The sequence below is a fragment of the Urocitellus parryii genome, chromosome 1 (assembly GCF_045843805.1).
Source record: "Urocitellus parryii isolate mUroPar1 chromosome 1, mUroPar1.hap1, whole genome shotgun sequence".
NCBI lineage: Eukaryota > Metazoa > Chordata > Mammalia > Rodentia > Sciuridae > Urocitellus > Urocitellus parryii.
The window spans coordinates 273,082,282-273,104,684 of NC_135531.1; the positions used below are offsets into that span (position 1 = coordinate 273,082,282).

A 22,403-nucleotide genomic window follows, 5' to 3' on the forward strand; every position below is an offset into this window, starting at 1 on the left:
ATTTTTCATAACCAGGCTAAATATAAACATTCAGATAAATATGTTCCTTCCTCCCCTTTTATTGACTCTATGATTTTTATAAACATGTTGCCATTGCTCCAACTCTTTTTAGAACTACTGCTTTGGAATTATCTTCAATTACAATTTATGAGCTGAACAAGGAAATATGTCTCATTACTTTATATCTGAGATCTACAACATGCTCAATATGTTTCTCTTTTATGGTAAGAGAAAACAAGACATATCCATGGACAATTATAATACTGGGCAGAATATGTAAGTGCTAGAAGAGAACAAATAGTGATTCAGGAGGTGGAAACTGCAGCAAATAATTCCTAAAAAAGGGGACACTTTAGGTAATCCTTTAAGGGATGTTAGGATTCTAAGAAGCAGAAGATAATCAGAAGTCAGTTGGCATTCCAAGTGGCAGGAAGAGAATGGATAACAATAAATGGTTATGAAATAATGAAACAATCTCAGGGAACAACTAGTGGTTAAGAACAATATAATATCTGCACACACATAAATAGAGAGGCACAGTAGAGTAAGTCTATGACGTTAGATAGGGCTTAGGATACCAGGTTGAACTTTACTTCATTGATTGGTATTGAAGATTTGGTGAAGATTTTGAGAAAATGAGTGGAATTATTATATAATCTGGAATTAATAATCTGGAAGGTCCAATATGTAGTATATGTTCCTCAATTTATGATGGGGTTATGTCCTGATAAACCTACAAGAAGTTGAAAATACCATTAAATTGAGAATGCATTTAATGCATCCAACCTAGTAAACATGATAGCTTAGTCTAGCCTGTCTAATGTGCTCAAAACACTTGCATTAGCCTATACTTGAGCAAAATCATCTAAAACAAAGCCTATTTTATAATAAGTATGGGAAATCTCATGTGGTTTATTGCTCAATCTACTGCAAGCACAAACCAGAAAGATATTTTCTAATTGCTAGCCTGGAAAAGATCAAACTCTGAAATTCAAGGAATGGCTTATTACTGAATGCATTTTGCTTTCATACCATCATAAAACTAAAAAAAATCATAAACTGAACTATCATAAGTTGAGGACTTTATATATACAGTGCTTGTCTGGCTATCTCATACTTTCAAGTTTTTTAAAAATTACTGGATTACTGTTAATAGACTTTTGAACTTGTATATAACTATAAATCAACAATTTTTTTCAAACTGGGACTTCAAATTTGAGATGTCACAATTTATAAAACTAGGTTCCTTGTTGACTCGATGTCTAGGTGGAATTAGAAAAAGACTGAAGATGTGTAGGCTAGTAAAAAGAGTAAAAAACTTGATGATGGTTAATGGCCTACCAGTAAGAACAGATAAAGCAAATAATTGGCATTGAAGAGAGAAAAATCTAAAGCATGAGTTAGGTATTAGACAAGATTCTTCAGAAAAATAAGACCAATAGGGTGGAAACAGGCAGACATATTAGATAGACAGATAGATAGATAGATGGATGGATGAGAAGGAACTCATTGTGGGAAATGGCTTATGTGATTTGGAGGCCTAGAAGTTCCATCTGCAAGACAACCGTGGTTGAGTACAAGTCCAAAAGTCTGAGAACCAGGGTTGCTGATGTGTGGAATGCTCCGTCCAAGAGCAAAGGCCTGAGAAACTGGGGTCTACTGGTATAAGTCCTGAAGTACAAAGACCAGAGAATCCAGAATTCCAATGTTCCGGGGCAAGTGAAGATGGGTATCCCAGCTTTGTGTGTGTGTGTGTGTGTGTGTGTGTGTGAGAGAGAGAGAGAGAGAGAGCGATGGGGAGCAGGGGTGTTCTACTATCCCAGCCTTCAGTAGGGTGGGGGGTATCCATTATATTGGGTGAGGGTGATCTTGTTTATTTAGTCCTTATGCCCTCAGAGGCATACCTGGAACGTTATGCCAGTTATCTGGGTATTCTTTAATCCAGTGAAGTTGACACTACAAATTAATTGTCATAACTAACTTAGGAGACAGTAAAAGATAACTTCAGTATTTTGAACTTTATTGACTAGAAAAATAAATCTTGCCATGATGAGGGGGAAAAAGGAATTGAAAAAGTATCTGGATGGAGAAGAGGGAAAAACATTTAGTTTGAAACCCTGTTGAGAACAAAGCTTCAATGAACACTAAGGCATCAGGATGAGATGAAATGGATGTACTAATTTAGATTTATATACTATGAGGTTGCAAAAAGAGTCAATGATGGAATAAATCATAAACAGAAATATCCACCTTAATGAGGGAAGAGAAGAAAGACCCAACATGAAGCTGTATCACACAAAAAGAGTGTACAGTTTCTAAGCACAGGAGAGAAAATGCAACCCTCCACCCATCCTTAAGAGAATCTACTACCAGAAAGTGTTAGGTACTTTGACATTTTACAACACTCTCATTTAATTTAGCAGAATCATATTATGTCAGAAGATAAACAATGATCAGTGTTATGGGTTATAATAATGTTAAGGGTTATAGGTTTTATAACTCTATCACAATCTTCATTTGAAAGTTATTCAAAAACATTTTTTTCTTTGCGGGAAAGCAGGAGCAAAAACCAAACTGTAAGTATTGAAGAAGTGGAAAGGTTAATGGAAGTAGTAGGACTCTCATTTAAGGTTTTGATCACAGTTTACCCAGCTTCTCTACCTTCCCCCAAGATGCTGACTTGGACTGACTCATCATTATTATTGAATGATATTCTTTTAAAAAAATGGTTTGCCACTACAGGGTAGCAGAATATAACATTTTGGCATAAAGATTATTTTGAGTCAAAGGCACTTGAGAAAACAGCAGATGCAAACAAGCCTCTGGCCTTCTTCTCTCTTCCTGAAACCAAGAGATAAAACTCCCACATGAAGGGTGACTTCCTTGTACTGGGAAGAAAGACATCTTTATCGTCAGAGTCAGGGCGTCAAGTCTGAGAAAATGAGTACAAACCAACCTTGTTAAACTAGCTGTTATCTGCCCAGTCAGTTCTCCACAGTCAGCTGCCCTGGCCCACACTCTTTTTGTCTTCTCACATTTTCACAATTTACTATTCTTTGTTCGACCCAGTATATAAGATTTGGACCATAACTGCTTCTTTGGGTTTTCATTTTTCTAGTGACAACTCCAGTAAAAATTACTAAACAAAATCTGTATGCTTTCTTTCTCTTATCTGTTTTTTGTCCATTTGATTATTAGGCCCAGCTGAGACGCTAAGAGGAAATTTAACCTTCCTTATACCAATATTAAGATGGGGCCCAAGAACACAATTTGGAAAGCTTCCCAAATTATTTTAAAGACTGGTAACCTCTCTGATTCTAGAAAAGTGCTTCACTCATGTGTAAACAGTATTCCCACGGTAATTTCAGGGCAAGGATGAGGGGCTTGGTTCCACAACCCCCACAGATAGATAAATCCGTAGATGGTCCAGTCCTTTATAAAATGGTATAGCTTTTGCATATAACCTACCCACATCCTTCCATATACTTTAAATAAGTATTAGACTATGTATAATACCTAATACGATGTAAATAGTTGTCAAAGTCTACTGTTTAGGCAGACTAACCAGGCGGTGGGGAGTCTGTACATGTTTAATGCAGACATACATGTTTTCCATCTAAGGTTGGTTAAATCCAAAGATAAACAGCCATAAATGCGGAGGACCGTCCCGTTCTTCACTACCGAGGCCTACACAGGGTTTCTTGGCTTGGCGTCAGTTTGTCCTTAGGTTAGTGGGAAGTGTTAGAAATTAGGTGGGAGAGAGCTCCCAGGAAGCTAAACAATGCAGCGAACCACCAGGAGACCTAACTGAACTTCCCCCTTCTCAGGGTCCTTCGCTGGAGGGCTTAGAGAGTAATCAAAACCAAAGTGCTTAAGAACCATTCCCAGAGTTGTTTAAATATGCAGACTCTTGGGCTTCGCACCAAAGACGTTTTGACGCAGGTGGTCTGAGAAGCTGTTATCTTAACCGGATTCCCAAGGTTTACCTTGTAAACTAAGATCACGCACGCTAATTAGCGCTAACCGTGGATCAAATTTAAGTACCTCCAACGTTACTTGAGGTCGGCGTATTTTGCCCACAACAAAGATGTCTCTCTACCGCCGTCTCGCGGGTCCCCACTCCTGTGCGTGAGCTGTACGTCCGCCCTTTCCCGCATCACATGACCAGAAACCTGCTTCCTCTACGGCTCCTGAAAGGGGCCAGTCCTGGCCGTTCTCGCGTCTCTGCTGGCCCGCTGAGGGCCGCTTGGCCGGTGCTTTGCCCCGGCGCCTCAGTGCGCTCGGCCAACGGCCTCTAAGAGCGCTCACCCGAGCGCCCCGGGAGCCAGCGGGCGGCGGCCCTCTCTGGGACTCTCCAGCGGGCCCAGGGGTGAGTGCTGACGTCTTCCCGATTCGGGACTCCCACCGGAGCCGTCCTCCGGGCCTAGCGCTGCGGCAGTGACCCTCCGGTCGACCGAGAGCCCGCGATAGCCCAACCCGCCTGAGGTGTCGCCCCGGCCGCAGTCAAGTCCCCAGGCCTTTCCTCCTCAGCATCTTGTCGCCCTCGGGTTCCGAGGAGCGGAGGAGAGCGTGGCGGCGGAGCGGCCGGTCCTGCCGCTGTCGGGCCCGCCTCCTGGCCTTCCCAGCCGAGCGCCCCGATGTGTGCAGAAGTTCGGATTTGACTGCATGGAACCTGAGCGGGCTTGGGAAGCCGGGGAGAGGCTTGCGAGCCCGGTTTGACCTTGAGCCCGCGGTGTTTAAAGTGGCTTTTTGTTGGGTTTTGTGGAAAATACTGTTAGGAAAGAAGGGCCGGTTGGAAGCCCAAGCAGTGGCATCCGCGGTGCGTCCCCGGGAAGGCCCTGCGGCTCTATGAGCATCCTTGCTCCGGGGCGGGGATGCCGGCGTTGCGCCTCGCAGGCCCCCGGGAGCGCAGAAGCAGGGGCTGATGGAGAAGGTCCTTCCTGCAGGAGTCCCCCTTCTGGGGCAAAAGAAAAACCCCAACTAGGCAGAGGGAAGAGCGCTCGTTCTAAAGTGGTGGCGTCTTTTTATTGCAGAAGATGAACAAAGCTTATGCCAAATATCGAACCAGATAGTGATCGGGAATGTTTTCTCTCCCGGGGAGGAAGACATTTCTGCCTCAATCCTCTTGGCTAATGAAATCCCACAAGAAAAACCCTTAGGGAAATTAGGACGATTTAAATTGCACTTAGTACTTAGTCTCTCCGTGCAATTAAATTGGGGGAACTTGCCATCTTTTTGGTTTCCGAGTCTTGTGGATTCCTAAGCTGTTTTTCTTTCCAAAGGAAGTTGTGTGTTGTCTCCCTGTCTGATAGGGCTACCTCATCTTAGAATTACTGTACTTTCCCTTCTGCTGTTGAAACTTTCTGTGACTAATAGATCTTTCTCAAAGTGTTCTGTGACTTTTCTTTAAAAAATGAAGTTAACCCTGGATCTCAACAATTATTTTTTTCTGGTACACCATAATTGCTTAGAAAGAGAACCCAAACAGGGTGACCTAAATAAAAACCTTGAACCAAGTCCACACAGTATCTGTTAAAGAATTGGTTTGGGGTTTTTGTTTGTTTGTAATTGTAGAATTATATAAATTTCTACTGCCACAATTTAACTCAAGTTGTTTCTGTGACTTTCTAGACTTTATGGTGTCCAGTGTTCTGATTAGAAAGTGAGAAATTGGGCTTGAATCATTGTGTCTCCAAATTGGTACATTTTTTCTACCAGTGGTTTGTAACTTGACTCTAGATGCTAATATAGATGAGGGTTTGTTTTAATAGTTATATTTTTGTTACATGTATTTATGTGTATACATAAAGTCTGTGGTTTAAGGTAGATATCTAAAACTTTCTTTAAATATTTTTAAGTCAAGTTGAAGAAATTAAGTGCAGCCAAAAGTAAATCTACTATGTGGATACAGGGGGCAGGGGACGTGAAGTTTGAAATTATCTTTGATTCTGAGGAAGATTTTGTTTCATTAGCTATATTAGAATCATGTGCTTGTTGCCTAGTAGATGCTAAGTGACAAAACTTCTGGAATTAATATATTAACCCCAAATGAGAAGTTTATTTATTGCCAAAAGATTTTGCTCAAAGTTCCCTAGTCCAATGAGGGAGAAAAATAATCAAATTCTTATCTGTTTTATTTAAGCAGAAAACACAGTGATTGAGACAGTAATGTTAAATCTTAGTGCAAAAGTTTTATTTGCTTTTAAATTTAAGTAGTTCGAGTACAGAAGATTTTGGATTTCTCCAGAAGTTGTTTTTTCACTGTCTACCTATGTGTTCTAAGTCCATGATTCTTTACAAACTCAGAGATTCTCATAAGAAATGATGCTACTGTGGAATGAAATGTTGAGACCCTTGAGATGTTCTAGTGCAAAGTTAATAAGAAGACTGAAATGCAGTGAAGAGAATGTGGAGACCAGCACATTTCAAAGAAATGATATGTTTCTAACAATTGATGTCCATTGTTTATTAGTATAAAAATTCAATTTATAATATCCCAAAGCTGATATTGTTTTGGGATATGTCTTTTCAGTGTCATTTCTGAATATAAGCTTTCACTATGCTTCAGATAGACTTTAAGAATTTGAAGAGTATCTCATTTAGAACAGTGCACCAAACTAGTAGAGGTTGCCTTTGGAGACCTGAGTGGTTGAAGACAAGATTTATTGGAACACTTTATTTTCTCCATATGTTCTTATGTACATTGCCATGTACATTTATTACTGATTCCATTTTAAAAACATTTTAAGTGAATGGAAATTTATTTCTTATGCACATATAAATAAACGTATAATATTATTAATTTAAATATATTTTCTCTGTCATATTTTTCTAACTACAAATAAGAAACAATGATAGAGATGTCTTACTTGAAGAATAATCATAGGGTACTGCCTGTGGGACTAAAATTGGTGGTAAGCTTATTTTTTTTTTCTTTATTTGTTTGAGGAGGATACTGGAGAGTGAATCCGGGGCGCTTAACTACTGAGCCACATCCCCAGCCCTTTTTTGTATTTTATTTAGAGACAGGGTCTCACTGAGTTACTTAGCGCCTCGCAAAGTTGCTGAGACTGGCTTTGAACTCAAGATCCTCCTGCCACAGCCTCCTGAGCCTCAGGGATTACAGGAGTGCACCACCATGCCTGGCTCTTTCTTTATTCTTTTATTCATTTCTTAGTCTAAAGTTGTATATCTTTACGAATTTTGTCATTTGAAGAATTTCCAGTTGGAAATTGGAATTTCCAATTAATATTATTATCCTCTAGTTTCTCAATTAACTCCTGTTTTTCTCTCCTAGGAACAAAAGTGGCTCTAACTCCAGCACGTGCACAGTGAAGCAAGTTGAAGGATTTAATATGAAGCACAGAAGCAGATAGTGCCAAACAGCAAGCAGTAGTTGGTACACATTTGTGAGTAAAATTTTCTCTTTGGCTTATTTTCTTAGCTTGAAACTCTGTATGCCCAATCCTTAGAATTCAGACATTTTGGTAAAGAACAAAAGAAGCTAAGTTAGCATTCATAATGAAACCAGTTGTCAAGGCTCAGCACACTAAGCAACTTCTGAGAACTCTCTTGAGTGTCTCAGTTAGATGGAATTTAAGATGTAGAGTACATCTCTGATATGGAGTTTAAGAAATATCCCAGCTATGGTGAAGACATTTATACTGTCTTTAATTGCTTATTGATCTGGACTTATATAATATCATTTACTAGAAGCTTAGTGTAATTTGGTTTTTGAAATTTATATGCCTTTAAGAAAGCCATTACATACATATACATCAAATTTTAGGCTACCTCTAATACATTTATTATTATCCTTTGCATTCTCTTTATGATTTCTTCATTTGTCTTTTGTCTAAAAAATTAAAGGTTTTTTTCTCCTTTGGAATATAATGATTAAAGGAGCTTTATAGCAGTGTTGATTTTTTTTTTCTAATTTAATACCAAATCTGTATCATCAGTACAATTTTTCTTTATCCTGCTTGCAAACTTGTAACACAATGGCTATGCTTAAAAAAATGATAAAATTATCTTTATTATAATTTTTGAGATACAGAATAACTCTTGAAGAAAGATTTCAAAAGTGATTTCTTAGCTCTATTCCAAGTCATGTTCAAGTCCAAAAGTAATGTTGAGTATATATTCACTTTTATTCATAGTTTTCTTATGAAATGAATTGTCAAAATACTGATTTTTATTCTTTCTTTTTTACAGCTGGAAAAGCAGTGTCCGTGTTGTTATGTACACCTCCAAAAAAAAGTTCAGATCTGTAGGGGAATTGTTGTGTAAAGTAAACTGAACTACAGGGTAGCAGTATTTTAATAGCTATTGTAGACGTGTATTTACTGTATTAAAATGAGTAAAAGATCAAGCAGTGACACACCACTAGGAAGGTCAGTGAAATTTTTTTCAGTTGAGTTAGTATTAAAGTTTGAAAGACAGTGGCTTAAAAGCTGTTTGCCATAGGCTAATCATGCACTTTTATGCTTTTATCAGCTTTTTGTACGTTGGGACAATATTCTCTCTATTGCATTTCCCTGGAATCATGTATCCTTCTCTAATTTAGAAGACTAAGTGATGCATTTGTACGGTCTTTTCCCCAAAGATATTTCATGCTTTTGAAGAATACACATATAAATAGTCAGGCATGCTGGCTCACACCTGTAATCTCAGTGACTTGGGAGGTCCAGGCAGGAAGATTGCAAGTTGAAGCCAGCTTCAGCAATTTAGGAAGGCCTGAAGCAACTTAGTGAGTCTCTGCTCCAAAAAAATAATAATAATAAAAAGGGTTGGGGATGTGGCTCACTGATTTAGTGCCCCTGGGTTCAATCCCAGTACTCAAACAAATAAATATAAAAATAAATAATGTGATTCTTTTAATCCCTCAAAAAAATGAATGTGTACTTTAAGGGTTTATTAATATTGTCTACTTGCTATTCATTGCATCTCAGTCATCAGATATATGTTCAATAGGAGAGGTTTTAATTTGTATTTTGTGATTTTCAGGGGGTCACATCTTTTTAGTAAATTCAGCATAAACATTATTCACCTTTCGGGTCTGGTTTTCATCATTAAAAGCTTTTATTTTTTGCATGCATGAAAGCAATTTCTAATTTATATAAAGTCAAACAGCTTTCTCTTAAATAATTGTTCAGGGTTTTTAGTTTATTTGTTGTTGTTTTATTTTGTTTGCAGTGCTGGAGATAAAACCCAGGGTCTCATGCATGTTTGGCAAGCGCTTTACCACTGAGCTACATTCCTGGCCCTCTGATAAGGAATTTTTAATTTAAATTTTATTTCAGGCATTATTAAGTTATAAGCATTATGCATTTCTGTTTTTGCAGAGGAAGAGTATGTATTTTCTTATGTATGTGTGTGCGCACGCATGCATACACATGTTTGTGTTGCGGTTATACAATAATTTTAAAAATTTGTTCCTGAGCAAGCAATATCTTCAAGATGCAATTTCAGCTATTAGGTGAAGACATTGTGTTGAGGAAAATATTTTCTTTAATCTTTTATTTTTCTTTTGTATGTATTCAATGCTCAAAAATGAGATGTTTCCTTTTGCTTTAATATAAGGTATTGTCTTCTATAAGACAGCATAGAGGACTGAAATTCTAACACTTAGTCATCCTGGTCTTAAAATTTTCCTTCCACAGGGTAAGTGGGGCAGCATTTCCTTCACCCACTGCTGCTGAGATGGCAGAAATTAGTCGAATTCAGTATGAAATGGAATATACCGAAGGTATTAGTCAGCGAATGAGGGTCCCTGAAAAACTAAAAGTAGCACCACCAAATGCTGACCTGGAACAAGGATTTCAAGAAGGAGTTCCAAATGCTAGTGTGATAATGCAAGTTCCAGAGAGGATTGTTGTAGCAGGTATTTCATGTTTGTTTAGAAAGTTGCCTCATAATCTGTTTTACATATTTTTGTGAAACCTTTTGGGGTTTTAAAACATTATTTAGAAAAGGGTTTGGGAAATACAACTTTGTTTTAAAAATTTTCTACTCATTACAACTGTTTGAATTTCAAGCAATTTCAAAAGTATTTTGACAAATTACTGAGATTTTACATGGATAGTATGTATACATTTTTAGGTGTATAACTGATGATTTTTGATAAACATGTAACCATGTAACTACCACAGTTGATATGACCATTTTTGTTAACCAAAAAGATTCCCTTGTGCTTCTTCTCCATCATTCCCTATGCCTCAACTCAAGTCAACTAAAATTTCTTTCTGTAACCAGAAACTAGATTTATCTTCCCTAGAGTTTCATATATATGGAATATAATATATACTGCTTTGTCTGGCTCCTTTTGCTTGTGCAGTGTTTCTGAGATTCTTCCATATGGTTGCATATATTAATTGTTCGTTCCATTTTATTACTGAACAATATTCTAGTATGTAAATAAATAATAAATTATCTATTCACTTGTTGGACATTTGAGTTGTTTCCTTTTGGGAGCTTTTAGGAATAAAGCTTCTATGAATATTCATGTACATGTCTTTTTGAGAACATATGTCTTCATATCTTTAGAAATGAAACTGCTGGGTTATAAGTTATATTTAACTCTTTCAAATGCTGGCAATCTGTTTTCCAAATTATTGTCTCATCAGTGATATGAGTGTTGAAGTTGTTCCAGATTCTTGCTAAAAGTTCATATTTGTCAGTCTCTTTAATTTCAGTCATTTGAAGGGGTGTGTAATAGCATTACCTTTTGATTTTAATTATTATTTCCCTGATGATTAATAATTTTGAACATCTGCTCAAGTGTTTTTGGTCACTCATATATCTCCTTTTGAATCATTTATTCAGATGTTTTGCCAATTGGAAAAATTGAGTTTTATAAAAATTTCTGTACATATCTGGATACTAGTTTTTTTAATCATGTATATACTGCATAATTTCTTTATAAATTTCTGTGTCACATATTAAATAATAGTGAAATATCAAACTTACAGTGAAAGTAGTTATAAAGAAACTAATGCTATTGAGTATGTTATAATACAAAAATGATACAAAGTAAATATATTTAAACCTACCCTCTTTTTTTTTTTTTTCTTTTCTTCATCTTAGGAAATAATGAAGACATTTCATTTTCAAGACCAGCAGATCTTGACCTTATTCAGTCAACTCCCTTTAAGCCTCTGGCACTAACAACACCACCTCGTGTACTTACACTAAGTGAAAGACCACTAGACTTTCTGGATTTAGAAAGATCTCCTCCTACACCTCAAAATGAAGAAGTGAGTAGAGTTTTAGTAACAATTGAATTTGAAAGAATATAAACAAAAGTAAAAGTTAAGGAGAAATTAAGAGGCTATGTATCATATCATTACATCTTTCCATGTGGTACACTGCTACTGTCAATTCTGATTTGTAAATTCTCCAAATATTATGCTATAATTTTTTAAAATATGCATCAGGAAAATTAAAATCTTGTGGGAAATATTATTAACATTCATGTAGACTTGAAAGAAGAACTTTTATGACTAGATGTTATATATTAATACAGAGAAAGTTGCAGAGTTTTACAGTAGGAAAAATTAATACATCTCTTTTTATAAGCTCAAAGTTTATAAAGTCTGACAGACGGAGCTAAGGAAACTCTTTTTTTTTTTTCTTTTTCTCTTTTTACAGTACTAGGAATTGAACCCAGGTATGTTCTACCATTGAACCACATCCTTCCCTTTTTAAATTTTGTCTCAAGACAGGGTCTCACTATGTTGGTGATCCTGGCCACAACTTGCAATGCTCCTGCCTCAGTCTCCTAAGTAGTTGGGATTATAGGACTGGGCCACTGCACCTGGCACAAAGCTCTTTTTCCCTTGACCTTCCCCATTCTTGATAATTGATGAAATGTTTCTACTGAGTTAGCTACAGTACCGCATATAACATTAGTACCCTTGTTGACTAAGCATAACAGTATGAATTAACTAGTTTTTAGCAGTAAAGCTCAAGTTTTGCCTCTGCTATTAACTCAGGACCAGTTTTTTCTTAAAACTTCTTGATGATTTAGTTGCATATTTTTCGTTATAGCTTCTGAACTTCTGATGATGTCATGAGGCTTGTACAAGACAATAATATCAGCCAGATGCAGTGGCACATGCCTTTAATTCTAGCAACTCAGGAGGCCAAAACAAGAGAATTACGAGTTCAAAGCCAGTTGTGGTAACTTAGCAAGACCCCACCTCAAAATAAAAAATAAAAAGAACTGGGATATGGCTCAGTGGTAAAGTGCCCTGAGTTCAATCCCTGGTACTACAAAAAACAAAAACAAAGATCATGCGCAAGCATTTTTTTTTAATTGGTCCTGCCTTTCTCTGCTTTCATTTTTCGTGCAGTCCATTCCAAAGGGGGTTAAGCACTCATATAAACTAGGGTAATGCAATTTCCTAGTATTAGGTTTTGCTTATTTTTAGGTTTAAAGTTCCTGCTGAAGTACTTGAGATAATATACTCTTAGGTGCCAAATTGTACATTCTAGATATGCTTAGTGAAAGCACTAAATTTGATTCTTTACATGACAGAAAGGCACCAAGGTAACTGTAAATTTTTTTTTATTTAACAATCATTTTTTGAGCTTCTATATATAAGACCTGAATGTAGTACAGGAGTGAATGACAGATAGCTCCTGTTCTCAAAAAATTTACTATTTGCTTGGTGTTATGGTTTAAATGTGAGATGTCCCCAAAAAGCTCACGTGAGACAATGCAAGAAGGTTCAGAGGAGAAATGATTGGGTTGTAAGAGTCTTAACCCAATCAGTGATTTAATCCCCTGAAAGGGATCCACTGAGTATTAATTGAAGTGGTAGGGTGTGGCTGAAAGAGGTGGGAATTGGGAGCATGGCTTTGGGGTATATATTTGTATCTAGCAAGTGGAGACTTCTCTCTCTGCTTCCTGATCATCGTGTGTGCTGCTTCCCTCTGCCACACTCTTCTGCCATGATGTTCTGCCTTAACCACAAGCCAGCCTTCTATGGTCTAAGACCTCTGAAACCGTGAGCCCTCAAATAGACTTTTCCTCCCCTGAAGTTGTCCTGGTCATATAGTCACAGGAGCAAAAAAGCTGACTAAAACACCTAGTCACAGCAGAATAATGCTATAAGGGAAAACATCGACACACAGAAGATATAAAGTTCTTTATTAAAAAAAAATGATAAAGATTATAAAGATGGCTATACAAAGCAAAAAGTGCCACAGAATGCCCCCAGTTAGGGGTCTACTTTCCAACTCCCCAGAGTTCCCCTTGGAAGTTAAAACTGTGAGAAATACTGTCTTGGAATAAGGATTCTAACAGGAGAGCGTTGCTTTATTTGTTATTTGACAGGTTTTGTTTTTCTTTTGATCTTTCTGAAGATAAAAATAATGCCAGTGCATAAGATTGTTGTGAAAATTCATGTTAAAACTCAATGTGTATAGACATTATTGTTATAAAAGAGTAAACATCCTATAGCAGGATCCAAGTCCTGAAAGAGAAGAGTTTCTGAGAGTAGTACTAGCTGCCTACTGAAAAGCTGTGACTGTAGTCTGTACTTCCAAGTTTGTAGAAGGGTCAGGTAGCTGTCAGGAGGTAATCAACCAATGAATGGGGGAGGGAGCCAGAGTTCTTACAGCTGTTAGATATGGACTAAAATAAAAAGGCAGTAGGTTCTGCAAGCTGATGACATTGATGATTCATTCAGTGTATAAAGTGACATCCTCAGAACCATTTGCTCTATAGTAATCATTCTCTAAAGAGATGCCAGGGTTTCTCTACCTCAGCCCTATTGACATCTTGAATTGGAAAACTCGACAGTGAGGGCTGTCCTTTGTATTGTGGAATGTTTAATTACATTCCTAATGTCTGCCTGTAAGATGCTAGAAGCATCCTCAAAATCATGACAATAAAAAGTATCTCCCGCAACTAAAATATAGAAACAGATCAAATTTCCATCAACTAATGAATGGATAAATAAAATGTATAATATCCAGAGAGTGACTATTAATTGGTAAAAAGGAATGGAGTACTGATACCTGGTATAACATGAATCAACTTTGAAAACATGCGAAGTTTAAGAAGCCAGACAGAAAAGGCCATGTATATTCTACTTGTATGAAATATTCAGAATAGGCAAATCTATAGAGATGGACAGCAGATTAGTGGTTGCCAAAGGATTGAAAGAGAGAGAGGAATTAAGAATGACTGTATAATCTGGATGGGGTTTCCTTTTGTGATAATGAAAATGCTCTTGAATTAGATAGTGGTAATGTACAACATAGTGATCATGCTAAATGGCACTGAATTATACACTTAAAAATGGTTAAACTGGGAATTGTATGTTATGTGTATTTTACCACAATTAAGAAAAAAATATCTGCAGACATTGCCAGATATTCTCTACAGGGCAGAATTGCCCTTAACTGAAAGCCACTGTCCTATGTCAAGAAAGGAGACTACTGGGGAAAGACTTATGAGAAATAATTTAAAATTGTTGTTCAAAAGCCTAGCTAATGAGTTGAATATGGTAGTACATATTTGTAATCTCAGTTAACCTTGAGAGGCTGAGGCCTGCCTGGACAACATAGTGAGACCTTATCTCTGAACAAATGAATGAAAAAGAAAATATGACTGACTCAAGGAAAAAAAAATGTAGAAATCAAATGCACCTAATTTCGTAAACTGGCTTAAAGAATCCAAGTGAGTCTACGTGAAGGGCTTAAAACCCTTTAGCTGAAGTCAGTGGGAGATCTTCCAGAGTACAAGAATAAAACAGTACATAGAAAAATAATTGGGAAATGGTACTTCTGAGAAGATTTGACAGCTGTGAGGAGTGTGACCAAGGCAAGGATTTGGATTCAGCAACATCTCCTTTCAGTCAAGCAGCAGTATGCTTTGTAAAGATCAGCTATAGGTAAATGTCAGAGCTTTATGAAAGTTCTTTGAAGTAGGAAGAGAAAACAGACTGTAAAGGATGAGTTGTAAGAAGTTTTTGCCAAAATTCACAATTCCTGCTTCAAAGAAGAGAAGTACTAGAATGCTATCCATTTTTGTAATAAATCTTTAGAAAAGCACCAAACCCCAAATGTGCCTAAGAAATATTAGTTAATCAAAGCAATCTGGAAGGAGCAAAACCAGTTGGTCTGAATAAACTTTACCTGATTTTGGAAGAAAAGAGCAAAGGCAATGAATGTTTTCTTCAGAGAAGAAACTTATCTCCGAGCCATGTCAAATGATCAAATTCTACTATACAAAGTGTGAAGCCAGAACTCTGGGACTAGGAGAAATATTACCCAGCTAGAGCCAACTTCATCACCAATTACACTTAGAAAGCCATGGTTATAGAAGCTGAAGGATAACACAAAAGCTATAGACTCAGTAATCCTACTGTAAGGGTCTTGTTCCCTACTTATTAGTGCCTTATTGACATGAACCCTGAGGAGGTGAAGCTAAATATCATATCTGATCTGAAGTATAGGGAGTCACTCAGCTATGCAACAGAGCCTGAAACAATTGCAAACTCCGCCGGCATTCCATGAATACTCAAGAGAGCCCTGTAATAGCTAGAAAGAAAGCAAGTTTCACCTTCTTATTTATCCTTACGGTGCATGAATAAATGCACCTGGTTGTGGAGTTGTTAAATTTTGCTTACAATCGCCTACAAGTAATTTTGATTTGGGGGTTAACTATAACATACTTTTGCAATAGGCTTCAAATGGACTCTTCTGTTTTCAGATGTTATTTTTTTCACAGACCCTCCCTCAGTCTTTCTCCAGTATCTATTGTTGAGAACTATTCATTTCATATACTATGTAGTTAAACCTACAGTGGTTGTGTCTGTATTGAAAACTATAGATTTTTTTCTTTCTTCTCTGAGCAGTACAGCATAACATCTCTTTGTGCAGCATTTATTTTGTATCGCATTAGGTGACTTAAAGTGTATGGGAAGATTACATAGCACTATGCCATTTAAACAATATATATGTCTGGCAGTAATTCTTGGTTGCTTTTCCTTGGTTCCTTGTAATTTTTATGAATAACCCTGGATTAAGATTCTTTTGATGCTAAGCAGCTACTAAGAATATTTTCTGTCCTCTTCCCTTTGTGCCTTAACAGATCCGTGCAGTTGGCAGGCTAAAAAGAGAGCGCTCCATGAGTGAAAATGCTGTTCGCCAAAATGGACAGCTGGTCAGAAACGATTCCATGTGAGTAGAACCACTACACATTGTATCATGTTTGTAAGTTTTCTCAGTTTATTGTCTATATGCATCTTTTTCTAAATAGTTATTTCCCATAATTTTGGAATCTGTTTTACATTTACATCAATTTTGTATTTTTACAGTACTTTTTATAGCCTAAAATCTGACCATTTTGTTAGTTGTATGAATTTTTCAGTAACATTATCTTCCATGTGTGTCTGATACTCTTTTGTGAGTATGATTGGCTTATTTGGGAATTCTATAAAGTATACTTAATTGATGAACATAAGTGCTCAGTTATAAGCAGTCTTTAAAAATGTTTATCATATACACTGAAAAATAAAACAGAATAGAATGTCTTTATTTTCAAGTTATTGATATCATGATTGTAAGTCAGCCATTTTCAGCTCTGTCTAGTGAGCTGAGCTGTGGCAAACTGCAGCATAGACAAGTAGAATTTTGCATATCTTTCCAGGAATAGTGTTTGGTGTTTAGCTTTCTACCTGCTGATTCTTGAATTGATAGGTTCCTTTCATTAAAAAAAAAAAAAATACAGAGATCTTGTTTAAAGAACTATTTGTTTAAATTCTTCTTTCTTATTTGGTTATGTTATCACATCATGATCTTAAAACTACTCTAAGATGTTTCAGATTAGGAAAATGCTTTTTATTGTTTTGTTGTAATTAACTGATTTTTACAAGTAAAATATCCTTTGAAAACTGGTCAGAATTTTAAATCTTACACTAGTAAGATTATTTAGATTATTTATACAAATTAATATTCTTCCTCATTAATTTTTTATCAGTTTCCATGAACTCATCAGGAACCATATGTGTTATCAACCATAATATTAGCTTCTCTGAGAACTATGAAAGAATCAGGTGGTATTAGATCTTTTCTGGAAACTTGAAAATCTAGATAAAAGCAAAACATTTAATTTTATATACAAAATAAGTAGAGCACAGTACAATTATACTATTTATATCAAAACAGTAAGTTCTAGTTTGTACTTGACTAAAGAGTGTGGTGTCCAGAGGGACTTTGATGAGGGTAGGAGCTTAATATTCAAGTTGGAAAGAAAATGTTTTTCATATGTTTTTATCCTTGCTTTGAAAGAAGACTTATGTATGAATCCAATCAGTGAAATTCTAACTTAAGTATAAATTATCTGCTTGCTTCATTGAAATTCCTTTCTCTTATGTTAGGTTCAAAAGAGAATTATAACTGCTCTGATTCCTTAAGAGTCTCAAATGCCCTTTAACGAAGTTGTTATTCTGTAGGGTTATATAAAAAGAGAGTTAAAAACAAATGTATCTCCTTTAGGTATCTAAAAGGTTCAACTATTATTAATATGAAAGTATCTATGATTAATTTTATCTTTCCTGGAAGGTATCTGATTGCCAGATGTGATGGCAACAAGTTCATAAGATCCATATTTTCCCAGAATATTTCCTAATATAGCATACAAATAATTAAAAGCTATGTAGTTTATGGCTAAGTTAGATTAAACACACCTAAAGTCTTAGGTTATTTTCTATTTTTTTTTAAGGTAGCAAAGTTTCTAGTAAACTTTCTTACTACATAAAGATGTGATTTACTACTTAGGACCTTAATTACTTTGACAAGTTCCTATAACATAAAAAGATTAATAGTGTTCATTTTTAATTTTCACTTTAAATAGCTTTGATGCCACTTTCTAGTTGTTTAAAAAAACTAAAAATTTTGTTTTGAAAATCCCATTTTTTGACAGTGAAAGTAATGTAAAATTTTTATATATTTCACAGTGAAACACTTGATATTATTTAACCATACTTTTTGTTATAGTTGTTATACATGTTGCCATGTTAGTAGTAAGATATTTAACTCTTTATGTTAATAATGAAACTTTGCCCTTTCTTCTCCTACCATTGTTAATTTTATAATTTATAATATTCATCTTTAAGGATCCATATCTCACTAAATTTAGGAATTTTGTATAATGAGCATATCACATATTCAATGCTGTTAATGTGGTAAGAAAAAATTAATACAGCTATAGTTACCTCTATTAAAGTAATTATTAAAAGCTTCCTGCCTTTACCAACTTAAATCTTTTCTTTGTAGTAGGAGACTATGCATCATTATGCATGAACCTTTGCCTGCTTCCACTTTATTTTATGAATCTAAAAATGAAAGTGTGAACAGCTATAAGAGCAAGGGCATAGGCTTTTGTTTTCTTACTACTTCAAAGAGGCAATAAGATTGATTATTGTCACCTATTGGCAAAAATGAATTCTGACAGTAGAATCATTTCTAGCTTTTTTTGTGTGTTATGAAAGCTGAATATGTGAAAGAAGCGTAATTATTATTTAAGGTGGCACAGATCAGATTCTGCCCCGAGAAATAAAATTTCAAGGTTCCAGGCATCGATTTCTGCACCGGAATACACGTAAGATTTTATCTGCTCTGCTTTTCACAAGTAGGAGTTGTTCTAATTTTTCAGGCTTCTGTTAATACTAATTAATTAATCTATTTTACTAGGTAATTGGTATGTACTACCCTAATTCTCTTTTTCTTTGGCTTTTTAAGTACTTCTCTTTCAGGGTTTCTCAAACTGTCATCATACATTTTATTAAGTAAAAAAAAAAAAAAGACCAATTGAGGAAGTTTTATGTGGTTATACGTATTGGTGAAAGGAAAATGGAATGATTAATGCATAAAGATAAAGCACCTTTTTCTGTTTTCTTTATTTTGCTTTGGTTAGCCTATTAGTATTCTGTAGATTCAACGTAAGCAGTTTCAGTAATCCAATTTTTTTAATTTTAGCACACTATCTTTTCTTGTTTAATTTTGACCCAGAAGGAGAATGGATTCTTTACTGGGGTTTGTTTTTGAAGTTGTTTGTCTGCCTTTGTGTATTTTTTTATTTGTTTTAATTAGTTACACATGACAGTACAATGATCTTGACATATCGTACATTTGAATCAGATGGGATATAATTTCTCATCTTTGTGTATTTTTAATTCCATCTGTTAAATTATTCTTGGAAGAATTTTGTGAGATCCTTAAACTCATTTTTTTTGTAAGTGTGACAGAATAAAGTGTGGTAATGACTGTGCTCGCATGAGAGGAAACATTTTGGTGTTGTGCAGTACAAAAATTCAACAGTGAATATAGTTCTTTAGGAAATAAAGAAACCACACTAATGGCCAATAGTTTTTCTCTTATTATGGTTTTTTTATTATGCTTCTGGGGACTGGTAAATTATCTTATAGATAGCAGTAGCAAATTAAAATTTTCTGTTTCAAATTTCAAGAGAAATTAATATAGAATTTGTGTTTCAGTTAAAAAAATATATTAAATTCTCTCTCTCTCTCTCTCTTTACCACTGAGCTTCACTCCAGTTCTTTTTATTTTTTATTTTGAGACAGGATCTCACTAAGTTGCTGAGACTATTCTTGAACTTGGAATCTTCTTGCTTCAGTCTCTTAAGTAGCTGTGATTATGGGTGTGTCCCACCATGCCCGGATTTTCTCTCCTTTTTTTTTTTGTTTTTTTTTGTTTTTTTACTATTTACCTATATTAATATCTGTAAAAGGCTAGCACCTCACCAAAAAGGTTACTCTCACAGTTTGAGAAACATTATTCCTGTAAAAACCCATAGGAAGAGGTACTTAACTTTAAACTTACCTTTTAATAATGACATAGTTATGCTAAGCAAATTTAAATTTTAGTTCTGACATTGACTAGCATCATTTATTTAACTCTTATATGATAAGATTTTATGTAAGCATGTGATAGAGTAAACCTCAGTGCTTTCTTCAAAATTTTCTAATTTTTTATCTTATCCTGATACCTTTTAAAAAATTAAAATTAAGATTTTGTTGTTTTTGTAACATTACTAGGATTGTTTTTCATCCAAATGCAATTTTATTAAATTACTAATATTGTGATATTTGCTTAATCTCAGTGCCTTTGCATTGTGTTTACTTAGCAATAAAACAAACAAACAAAAATCATTAAACCTTGACTTGGGTACATGAGTGGACAGAGATGAAACCCAGTTTCCCTCCACAGATGATACCAGTAAAGAATATTCCAATTGACTGATAAAATTTTTAGGGCTTCTTATTTTTTGTTCTTAAATTTATTTATAAAGAGATGACTTCTCATTAAAGCTTTGCAAAAGAAAAAAGGAATTGCTAAATTATCTATTATTTCAAATTATGAAGGTAGTTTTATTCATCTCTGATTTATAATCACTTGGCTCCTCTGTAGATGGAAATAATCAAGGGCACTTAATCTGTACGCATTCTGTCAAAAGTAGACTTCAGTTTAAAAATATACTTCCTATTCTGTTTTTGCTGTTTATGGAGGATTGCCATGTAAATGAATGAAAAGTTATTTCTTACTAATTCTTGAAACTTTAATTTCCTTGAAGAAACAACCAGAAATCCAAATACTTTCTTTACATTGGTCTTGATGAAATAAATACTTTTACTAGTATTGATAAATACTTAATCTCATCCTTTTTTTCTACATAAATATTTTTTCTTAAATATTTATGTATTTAAATATTTTCTCTTAAATATTGAGGATCATATAAGGTTTTTTCCTGCTTATTATCATATTCCAATTTCATATGTTAATAGAATCTTAAAATTGGAAGAGATTTTAGACTTTTTAAAAAATTAAATTTATTTTTATTAGTTGATTTCTCTGATAATGTGATATTAACATTAATCTTTGATATTTAACAAGTACCTGTAGATTATTCTAGAATCCAACCTTCTGTTCATTCTTTGCCATTAATCTGAAGTTAGTCTATGCTTGACTATTTTATAACTACCTCATTTTCTGTGTATGTAGAGAAAATACTTGTACCATAAAATTTTATATATACATATATATATGTGTGTGTGTGTGTGTGTGTGTGTGTGTAATTCCTTATTGTTTGTTTCTAGCAAACTGGTTTCTCTCAAAAGAAATAACTTTTAATTTTAGTGGGCAAAAATCATCCAACACTATGCATAGACTTGGATTTAGTTCATTGATATAGTTGCCTTAAGATTATAATTCTAAATATTGGTTATTATATCCTTTACTATACTACTATGTAGCTAATTTTTTAATACAGAATGATGGACAAAGTAGTTGATTTCATCCTCAAAATTCAAAGTACTAATTAATTTTTTAAAAGCTTAAAAATTTAGCTAGGTACACAGGCAGCTCTATCAAGAATATAAAACCTGCCAGGTGCAGTGGCGCAAGCCTGTAATCCCATTAGCTTGGGAGGCTGAGACAGGAGAATCCTGAGTTCAAAGCCAGCAAGGTGCTAAGCAACTCAATGAGACCCTGTCTCTAAATAAAATACAAAATAGGGCTAGGGATGTGGCTCAGTAGTCAAGTGCCTCTGAGTTCAATCCCCGGTACCCCCACTCCCCAAAAAAGAATATAAGATGGATTGTTTAGTTATGTGGATATAGAACTGGCCATTTTAAATCCTGCTTCTGGTGATACTTTTCAAACATAAACTAAGTCTGATTTCTCACAAATAGCAGGAGCTTCAGGTTTTCACTATGCTACCTAAAAAGAATTCTGAGTACAATACTAGTACTCTAGTCTCTGTATCCCAGATGTGCTATTTTTGTTTGTTTGTTTGCATCCTTTTAAGATGCCATGGCCCATGATGCATGTACACGTGCACAGACAGATTGCCAGTCTCTCTCTGGACAGACATTTAGGGTTACTAGCCATGAGACTGCATCTGAAAATTGGAATTTATCATAATACCACTTAATACCATTAGATCTAATTCCCATGATGCATCAGCCTTGATTGATTAATTTCCAAATGTGCCAAGATATGACTTGGAACTTTTTTTTGTAAGTAGTCTTTGGAAAACAGTTTTCATCTTTATTATACATTTCTCTTTAGATCATCAAGACACTAAAAGTTGTTCTCCACGTTTTTAAAATTAAAATTTTAAAATTTAAGAATAATATTAAATGACAGTAACTATCCTTTCAAGAATTATCCCACTTATTTTATAGTTTCCAAGCCAATACATGTTAAATTAGAAAATATTACAGTCAAAATAAAAGATTTTTCTCTTTTGGTTGTTCACTATCTGCTCTACTTTTATTCTTTTTAAATGAAACACACAGGATTAAATTTAGCCTAATATGTTTTTCACTGACATTGAGAATGTTGAACCGTTATCCAGGTGTGTTATA

General features: G+C 35.0%; 1 protein-coding gene across 7 annotated transcripts in view; it reads left to right on the top strand.

The window, feature by feature from the left end:
- The first annotated feature begins 4,187 nt into the window (after positions 1-4,187).
- Positions 4,188-22,403, top strand: part of Mff (mitochondrial fission factor) — a 31,804-nt gene continuing 13,588 nt past the window's right edge. For 4 of the 7 annotated variants that reach the window (XM_026409536.2, XM_026409538.2, XM_026409540.2 and 1 more), the window contains exons 1-6: positions 4,188-4,369; positions 7,298-7,409; positions 8,215-8,393; positions 9,663-9,883; positions 11,086-11,255; positions 16,106-16,194. In XM_026409536.2, coding sequence (XP_026265321.1) covers positions 8,356-8,393; positions 9,663-9,883; positions 11,086-11,255; positions 16,106-16,194 — 518 coding nt within the window. In that variant the 5' untranslated portion in view covers positions 4,188-4,369; positions 7,298-7,409; positions 8,215-8,355. Of the gene's footprint in view, positions 4,370-7,297; positions 7,410-8,214; positions 8,394-9,662; positions 9,884-11,085; positions 11,256-16,105; positions 16,195-18,541; positions 18,617-22,403 lie in introns of all 7 variants that reach the window. The other 3 variants (XM_026409534.2, XM_026409535.2, XM_026409537.2) reach the window with 2 other exon arrangements.